The sequence below is a fragment of the Haliotis asinina genome, chromosome 10, assembly GCF_037392515.1.
Source record: "Haliotis asinina isolate JCU_RB_2024 chromosome 10, JCU_Hal_asi_v2, whole genome shotgun sequence".
Classification (NCBI taxonomy): Eukaryota; Metazoa; Mollusca; class Gastropoda; order Lepetellida; family Haliotidae; genus Haliotis; species Haliotis asinina.
Window position 1 is genome coordinate 52,840,407 of NC_090289.1, and position 10,113 is coordinate 52,850,519.

At 39.3% G+C, this 10,113-nt stretch overlaps 1 protein-coding gene and 1 long non-coding RNA gene across 2 annotated transcripts; both read right to left on the reverse strand.

The window, feature by feature from the left end:
- Window positions 1-6,986: 6,986 nt before the first annotated feature.
- Window positions 6,987-9,824, reverse strand: LOC137298198 (uncharacterized). The gene is made up of 3 exons (XR_010957725.1): window positions 9,729-9,824; window positions 7,935-8,002; window positions 6,987-7,613 (listed from the first exon to the last, which is right to left on the reverse strand). It is a non-coding gene; the product is annotated as an uncharacterized lncRNA (long non-coding RNA).
- Window positions 8,459-9,643, reverse strand: LOC137298197 (uncharacterized). The gene has a single exon (XM_067830355.1). It carries the CDS (start codon window positions 9,546-9,548, stop codon window positions 8,466-8,468), a length of 1,083 nt encoding a protein of 360 aa, XP_067686456.1. The 5' UTR covers window positions 9,549-9,643; the 3' UTR covers window positions 8,459-8,465.
- Window positions 9,825-10,113: the final 289 nt, after the last annotated feature.

Genomic DNA, 10,113 nt, shown 5'->3' on the forward strand with positions numbered 1-10,113 from the left:
CATAGCAAACATCATACGTACATTTTGGTAGCTACGACCCTGGTTTATTATCTATGATAATAAAAAACACACAGGTGATTTATCTGAATTCGTAAACTAATAACAACGGCTTTGCCATTGGTAGAGAAATCTGAAAATTTTCTTCCGTACAAAAACCCTGATTATACCCATTTACACGGCAAATACCTATGTGCATTTCTTATGTAACAACGAAGTTCCGTTGGTATCCTCAAAACAGTTTCGGCCCAAAAGTGTTTCAGGCTGCATGCGACACAGAGATTAGATTCTCCTTGCTGTAACTCACGTTTGATGGTATAAACCTACACGTGTTATTTGTCATCAGTCACTTGATGGTCAGTTAACACCAATACAATTACTCGACATAGATTCCCATTTGGCATTCTCCTGTCTTGAGTAAATACTCAACATTATAAATTAAGGTCTCTACTGGCAAATGTATTGCATGTTATGTAATATGTGCATGTAAGTGATGCATGAGGGTTTAACAACTGAGTTACAAAAACAAACATCGATCAAGGGATTAACCGATAACACACTGTTTAATTTATTACTTCCATAGCGGATTTGTCAAAAGGGCGGTGTTTATGAATGTAGATTTACGTAATCTATACCGAATTCACCCTGTCGTAAAAGTACGAGTGTAAAAACAACATCCTTCCTGCAAAGAATTAACCGCCACTACCATGATTGATTGTTGCTCTGTATTGGCTAGCTAATGGCTTACATCATACAGTTAGTAGCCAGGTGTGCTGTCCTGGGTGACCGGTGAGATTATGTGTACACTAGTGTGAAAATTTCTCAAACGATGTGTCACTTTTTCGCGTATTAGACTGTTGAAAGAGACAAGACACAGAGCAGGATTCTTTACCAGATGCAGATGAATGGAATATCGTTCTTTAATGTGGATATTGACGGATACATTCCTGAACGAGGTGATAGCCTGACATTGTTGCTATAACTTTCGTCCGTCTTGAATTTATTACTTGCATTTTTAAAACATTTATTTCTTGTAGCATTCAGCAGAATCTGTATCTGTATTCACTTTGGCAGTCTATACAATGTTTAGATATTAAAATCGTGTTAGAAATTCACCGTACGTACAAGCAGACCGTGCGGGTTTTTTTAATTAACTTTCAAAATGCATACAAACGTGCTAATTAGTTTTATAAGACAAAATATAAAGACCTACACTGACATCGTTATTTTTCAGTCCTAACGTGTTTTCTTTTATCACTGGCAGATGAGTAAACTTCAATGTGTGTGATGTTTTTATAATAAGGAAGTAAAATGACTTCATCTTTGTCGATCAGTCTACACATAAACTATCAATGGCGCATATGATAGGCGCAACAGAGATCACGAACCAGTCACGAATTTTGGGATATCATCCGGGTACTCCCGGGAGAAAAACATTAACAAAAGAAACCACCAGTCCAGTGCTCCGCATCAGTGCCCCTCTAACAGATCCATGCACATTTGTATTGGACCAACAATAAACATGGCGGTGGGTATTACGTTCGCGAACGTTTTATTTAAATGACCTTTTCAGAAAATATTGAAAAACTTTTCATTCATTCGACATATACCATTGAAATCTTATGAAGGAAAGAGTCAGATAGATAATGAATATTAATCTAACTACACCATTATTCTCATCACTACACTGTCACAACCTGAGTAGACTACGAAGGGCACGAAGTGTCCAACCACGTGATGTCTACTACTGTGAAAGCATTTCAATCGTTATCCTCGAAAAGTCAGGAGGGCCAGTGATTATGTTTTACTACTTTGGTGCTCAGAGCATGCCTCAGAGCGATTCAGCACCCCTTATAGCTAAAATGGATAGGATTATCATTAAAAAGCCTGCACGTTATCAGAAATAACTGTATAATGCCCGCAAAATACTTGACGACGGGCCTTTATCAAGCCCTTGTTGGGTGACGTCGTAAGTAGCTCAGCTGTTGAAGTTCAATCACCTACGGCTCGTTTGTTCTTGGGTTCATTATTGACGATATATCTGACTCGCACATGTACCTGTGCCAACCATAACATATTGTACCATAAATCACAACACACAACAATGAATCTTTGAGCACTTACAACAATGGCAGCTGATAGCATGGACAAAGGTCAAAGTGGAATGTCATCACTCCACAGTGACGTCATCTATATTGTTCTATGACGCGTCTATATTTGTGAAAAGTGTCAGTGACCTCCGTCGTTTGTTAGCAGTAAATGCTTTTAATCCGATGCCGTGGTTTTTCTTATTTCAGTAAAAATTCTGCTCTGTTTAGCTGCAACAACGGTAACACTATTTTTCAGGACATTATTATTTGCAGGGGCCCCTGTCTTCTCAGCTGCTCTTCGTCGCACATTTAATGAAAGACCCCAGGCTACTGCAAATGATAAGGCTAACACCATTTTTCAGGCGTTATGTTTATCCACCAAGGCTTCCCATGTGTAGTCTTGGCCAAGTAACTTTAGAACGCAGGTAAAGTTCCATGGTTGAATGGCAACATGTTCAGCAGCATATATTATGTGCAAGTCTTTGAATGGATGGATCTTCATTAGTGTGTCAATTACTTTGTGAAATTCAGATACTTTGTGCTCAAGTCATTCAACATGCAGATTTTGTATTTGATGCCTTATTTTATTACTGCGATTTGTAGGGTTTATTCTTTAGTATCTTCCATGTTTTATACTTGAAGAAAAACAAAGTTCAATGGGTGGGATGTTCAGGTGGAGGTACCTGCACATTATCAAGCAAGAATCTACATCAAAACGTCCCAATCACTGCAATAAAGAAGTTAAATGTCCACAGAACTGGCTTTCCTTCGTTTGTACGTTTTGTTGTGTACTTATGCTTTTAAGCAAACAGAAAATGTTAAAAATGAGTATCGATGTAGGTTAAAATCTGGAATCGTCGATGGGAACATGGACCTGCTCATGACAGGTTGGACTGGTTTCAGATTGGTCAGGGTCCTAATGCCTGCACAGACAATCCAGTGATAAACACCACAAGCATCAATCTGTATTTGGGATGTTATATCAAGTGTCAACCAACTCAATGACACCAACCCTCAACAGGGTTAAATAAACCACACAAATGTTTCTCAACCATAAGTCATTGTGACAGAAAAGCTTTGGAAAAACAACCACAAAACTGAACAGGTCATTTTTTTCAGTGTTTGGTCAGTTGTTTAACACCACACAGTCCATTTGGGTTCAAATGAGGATGAATGGTTAAATAACAGAATAGGGACAAGTGTTCACAACATAAATAAGACATGGCCCTGAAACCTCTGTACCCAAAAGGACCTGAAGGCTGGCAATTTATGATAGATCATGAACATACCGGTAGTTGTTTAAGAAACTATCATAAAGACTGTTCTATTTTCACTCTTCACACTAAGGGAGGACAAATGGTTGGTTGAAAAGCATCAGCATCTCTGATGCTATCACCACAGCCAACGAATAGACTGGAACAGCATGCACTGCTCCACCTGCTATGTCACACCAGTGTGAAGCATGAAAGAACAATATTACATGGTAGTTTCTTAAACAACCTTTCGCCCATTATCGATCAAGAGATCATGTTGGGTAAAGGTTTCAGGACCATGTGCCTTATCTATGTTTTAGAGTCATCTAATAATTCATCATTTTCATTTGAAAACAAATGGATTGTAACAATAATCTGTTTATGCTCAAGCCTGTACCAGACAATCCACAGATAACAGCATGACAATCTATCTACACAATTGGTTGATTTGTTGGTTTATTTAACACTGAACTAAGCAATATTCCAGCTATATGGCAGCAGTCTGTCAACACCAGACAATCCGCTGATGAACAGCATCAACATAGATGTGTGCACTTGGGATATGATGACCTGTGTCTACCAAGCCTGCAAGTTTAACCATCCAATCACACTACAAGGATGGGTTGCTGAAGATGTGCATCTACACAGGTTGGAAAAGGTCAGATGATGGCAACAGCTATGACTGTGGTCCTGATGAAACAACACACTCTTTGCCTGATCACGGACCTGTATGGCCACATCCACGTGGCCATGCCTCATACCAAATGACAGGTGCTTGGGATGTGATCTACCCATCCTGTTACTCAACTGTTCTGGAATCCCAGTGATTACTTGACTTATCACCACTGAATAGATAGCATCTAATCTGTAGCTCACCAACTTCATCTTTACCATATATGGCCAAACTTATACTTCTTAATCAACTGTCCAACCAATGTCTTAAGCTCATAAAACATCTTAAATGGAAATTAAACTGAATTGTTTCAGCTCAAAGTCCAAGAGAACAGATAAGCCATAAATGTTAAAGGGCGGCATACTTCAAAGGCACCATGCAGGCACCATAATAAATATCACTAACAACTGACTTTATTTGTCAGTGTTTATTTAGTAGTAGTGTTAAGTGGAATATATACCATCCTAGGAAGTTTGAGTTCGGAACAAGACCCTGACAAAACAAATCCTCTTTCAGCACAAATCACCCTTTTCTATGCCATGGCCCTCACAACCAAGTGTTCATAAACTATCACCAACAATATAATAGATATCAAAAACAGGATAACTTTAGGATATTCATATTGGGAAGGCTGGTATCAAGTGTCTCAGTTGCAGTTATCTCAGTGCCATTGATTCACCAGTTGATGTGTTGCCTTTGCAAAATATTTGGTGTTTATGAGATTTGGGGAAGATGAGTATTATTTCTCCTATCTAATGTAACAGGGAAACCAGTAGTTCACATAACACTAACCCAAAACTTTCACAACAGCAGTTTTATCTACAATAAACCTGCCCTTAATTCTTCCCTAAGCACACTTACTACAATCCTTGATATCTCCAGGGTATACGTTCCGATAAACCTCCACTATACCCTGGACTCATCTACAGGTCCGCCCGATAATCTTATTACTTCCCTTTGCTGGCTCTGCATTCCCACAGTAGCCTATCAGCTAGACCGCCGTGCGACTCACATTTTCAGGAAATCTCACAAATTTATAGGTCCGAATTATCTAAAAATAAAAATACATGCAAGAACCCCATCTACATCTTTCAGAAAACCTCTGCATGCTTTCTTTGCCAGGTTTAATCAGGTCGTTTAACTTCCCAGCGTAGACACGATTGGATAAAAAGCCAGCCAAGGGAGGTAAAAAATTTATCGGGCCGAGTCGTAGATGCATCCATGGTGTAGTGAAGACTTTTCAGAACATACACCCTGGAAATATCAAAGATGACTTAATACTAAAGAAGAACAGATCTATTAATGTACATACAAACTAAATCTGTCCACAGTAGCATTTTCAAAAATCACAGATTTCAAAAACATATATTCACCATTTCATTACTTAATGACATTACCTAGATTCATAAATGTTTTTTGGCAAAGGTCAGCCAAATGTGAAAATTAAACCAAATAATGTAACCCTGTTGTGAATCATCCAAAGACCAGACTAAGACAAACCTAACTAGGTTACAGAAGATAAGTTGTGTGGGATAACAAACTAAACACAGTCTGCTTTAACTTTGATTTGACAATATAAGAAAGAACCTGGATAACCAACCCCCAAAACATTCCAACACACAGGACCCTGTTCCTATACACCAAAACAATCTTACTCCCACACTACAACAGATTTACTACAGTCGTAACACTACAATGGCTTAGTGGAACCCGGTCCAGGTCATCAACGAAGTCATAAAAACATGACACTCCTGGTAATTCTCTTTAGTCTAACTTCACATCACTGCCAGCCAGGTGTAGACATACAACACATATTGCTGATACCAGACTAGATAGTTAAAACAACTCCAGCAATATGAGCTGATGTGTGAACTAGAGGTTGCACTTGAAAGACTGCCAACCACCCCATTGACCTAACCATGCAGACAATGCACATAACTGTACCTACTCTGTATCGTCTACAAACTAAGATCTTTCTGCTTAAGTAAGGCCAGCTAGCACTAAACATGGGATTCTTGTGAAGATGGAAAACAAGCAACCTCTACAAGAGAACAGTCTTACGTTACATGAACTTAATATAATCCAAGACCTCAAAATAAAAAAATACAAAGCTGGAATTCCTAAATTAAGCATGAAGCTGTATGAGATTAAGTCACTTGGTGCTTGAATACAATAAAGTTGTCCTCTTACACCCATTTTGGAAGCTATGAAGAAAACTGCTATTACATGTCAGCACTGGAATGACCATGAATGAAACTTTACGAGGGTAGGCACTGGAATTATTCAAAGACAATACAGTTTGTATTACTGGGGATATGGGATAAAGTGATCGAGCAAGTGTAGTTTCACACTTTTAGCAACATTCCAGGAATATCATGTTGGGGTACACCAGAAACGGGCTTTACACTTTGTGTGTCCATGTGTGTAATTGAACCCAGGTCATCAGCATGACAAGCTAATGCTTTAACTCCTACCCTTCCCCACCACCCAAGATGAGATACAGAAGGGGCCTGCTTGATGTTGGGATGATTTCGAGACAATCCGATGACTATCCATCTAAAGAAGTTGGTTTCATATCATCCAAGCTCAAACACTCCCCAGATAATCAGTAGAGTGAGACCGCAACCACTGAAATAAGAGTATGATCCGAGATGAGAAAGGGGATGAAAATTGTCAATTGTTCCGGGAAACACGGCAGCTACGTCACACAGGTGATCAAATATCAGCAAACTTCCATATGCATTTTCAGTGAGCCCCGAGGCAACATCACCATGCATTATAATACTATGGCAAATTGCTTCACAATTGCCATGACAAGTATTGTCAAAGTTTGGCCAGTATATGATAAAGTTTTCTCACCATCACCACTTCAACTGTCTCCACCTCCACTCACAAGCCACTTCCCTCCATCTGCAACACTGGTTAGTTCAAGACACTATCTCTAACATACATTGTAAATAAGGAGTAACTTGGTTTTCATGTTTAACAATTACAGTTTTATTCATACAAACAAGCAAAATATCAAGAACTGATCAACATCGGGCGTCTATTCAATTCACTATATTACACACTATGTCAAGATCTGAATGATGTCACCATATCCAATGAAATCATTTGAACTACCAGGCTCATCTGATCAAACAAGGTAAGGGTTTAATTAGAACAGAAAAGCGTTCTTGGTGGGCAAATATATGCCCTTGACTGATGAAAATCATTTTTTTGTTTTAGGTCCAAAGTTGAAAGAGATCAGAAACTTGCTGCAAATAGTCTTACTTGAGTTTTTCTTGAAATATTTTAATGGGTTATAACCAACCTTTATTACTTTTAGTGGAATTATAACATCTGTTGTAATGGCTTATCTGAACAGAGTGAAGAAAAGTGTAAAATTAAAATCAAACTAAAAAAAGAGACCAAAAATGCCACTTGTTTCATGAATTCCCCCCCCCAAAGACTTAACTTTACATTTTTCTTCACGAGCCTTACCAAACCCATGTTACCTGTTGGCAAGAATCTTACCAATGTAACATTACCCATTCCGTTAACTCTTGGTTTCTCAAAGATTCTCTACTACAGATCTTGGTTCTGCACGCACACAGGAAGCTGGATAACAAAGGCAACGTGTAAGTTCTCTGTGGAACTTCAATATATACAAATGTACAAGAGGGGTTTCCACCCTCAAATCTTGGAAACTGCATCATGCATTACACTTGACATTAATGATGTCTTAAATTCAAAAATTGTTACTTCATTTAACATGAATAATGATACCATATTTTTTTTTCTTAATGCAAGCAAACTCAGATTGGAAACTGCTTGTCCTTAATTTTGAATGCTGAGAGTCAATTAGTAGCCTTAAATAGGACGATTTAACCGAGAAAGTTGCCAATCTAAGAAAACACTAAAATCGTGGCAGGACCTTACCGAATAAACAAACATTCTGCCAAGCAATCATCTTGGTGAGATTAGATTTCCCACACTGGCTTGCTCCCCTAAAATGGAAAGTCACAATTGAATATGGCATCAATCTAATCTCTGAAAAGACAATCTCTTGCAGTGTATTAACATCAGCCAGAACTGCATCAAAGCTGCTTCTGAAACAAAAAGTATGTTGCAAGATTGCCAGATCAGAGAAAAATATGTCACACATTAAACAATTTACCATGATTGCTAACAATCGCAAACTCAATATTTCTTACGTAAACACAGGCAAATTCTCACATGACAACTATTTACATCACAGTTGTGACAGTTTTGTCACCCATAGAGGTCCCATGGCTGGAAGTCATTGGACATTTCTCATACAACAATGTACAACACTGTTGCAACATTCTGTCAGCTTGAGGTCCCATGGATGGAAGTCTTTTTCTGGGCATGGCCAGCACTGGCTGGTTCCGCTTGGTTGGTTCAAGCAGTCTAGTACTCTGGAGAAAGTTTTCACATTCAGCTTAAACGTCAATCTTCATCACTTGATTTTGCCATCTTAGAACACTTAGAACAGAATTCCAAAGATACTGTGTCATTGTCCACATGCAGACACACACCAGCAGTTGAGCAAGGTTGCTTGCTTTTCTTGCTGGGAGTGTAATCATGGTCAATAGCTGCACTGCGCTTGCGGGAGGCAAATGAAGATCTCAGTTCAACATTTTGAACATTCTGAATGTTACCAAGCAGACTGGACAAGCTGCTTTCATTTGCCAGCACAGCTCGCAGGTACTGAACCTCCTCCTCCAGGGCAGTGTTTTTATGCTTGATCGAGTCATTCTCCACTTTCAACTGACCATTCGTAGTTGTGAGATCAGAGACTTGGTCCTCAAGGCATTTGATATACATCTTCTTTTTCTCCCTGTTGATTTTAGCCTGAACTGCATTTTTCTTGTTGCGGTCGTCCAAAGCCTTCAACACCTCTGTTGCTGTGTTGGCAGTACCAGAGGTTTTAATAACTTTCAAAACCTTCACAGACTGAATACCAGTTGGTTGGGAGGATGTCACACTGTCATGTGGCGGTGACTTACAAACAGTTTTGGAGGAAACAGAAGCAGCCTTGCCGTTTGCCTGAACCACCCTATTTCGTAGTGACTTCACTGGAATGTCTGGTGAACCTGACCTAGAACTGGACACGGATGTTTGAGTCATGAGAGTTTTTACTGGATGGTTGTTGCTGATATCTGTATATTGACAATCTTCCTCAGATTCTGACTTTGAGGTAGAACAAAAATAGTCAGAGAGGTCCTTATCTGCACCATGACAAAACGGTTCAAACTCTAGAGCGTCCACAAATTCATCCAGCATTTTCCCTGATGAATCTGTAACGCTCTGGGGGCTGTTCAAATCTACACTGTTAAAGTCCTCTGACATGCCACTGTCCGATTCATGGAATGGCGACTTCTTCTGGCACTTGTTACCGGTCGTGTCTGCCTGAATAATTTCACATGAGGAATTATCTATATCAAACAAGCTATCTGGGATGTCCACATCTAGAGGAACATCCATACAACCCTCAACTTTCAGTAAATCTTCGAACGATAAACCCGCCATTTCAGTAAGATTGGCCACAAGATTTTGAGAACAGGAAAATTCCCACTGGTGGAGTTCACAAGATAGCAATAACTCACAAAACAGCGATATTTGCGCCGAAGTGTCGCCAAAACAATCAACGAATATTACCCAGACTTTGACAGGTACACAAATTACGTGTTACAACAACAAATTCGTTACCAAAATCCTTAAACAGAGCTGCACACTTCCCCAGACCCCTGTCTTGGCTGCTACTGAGCGCACGTAACCTTCCGCGTTGACTATATGACGAAGAAACGTTTCGCCAACGTATGCGAACCTCAGCATAAATTCGGACAAGTTGATTGGTCCACTGCCATCACGTGGCATATCAAATCTGAATTTAGAAATGACGAAAGTCAGGTGCGCGAAACGTCCCGCTGACGTTTATGACCTTATCACTCAAGAAAAAGTCCGCTACAATATATAGTTTAGCACAACAATTTTGATAAGAATACTCTGATGTATAATTCAAGATTATGGTATCAGATGGCAGCACGCCAGCAATATAACGTAGACTCCTCATCGCTCAAATAATTATTTACTT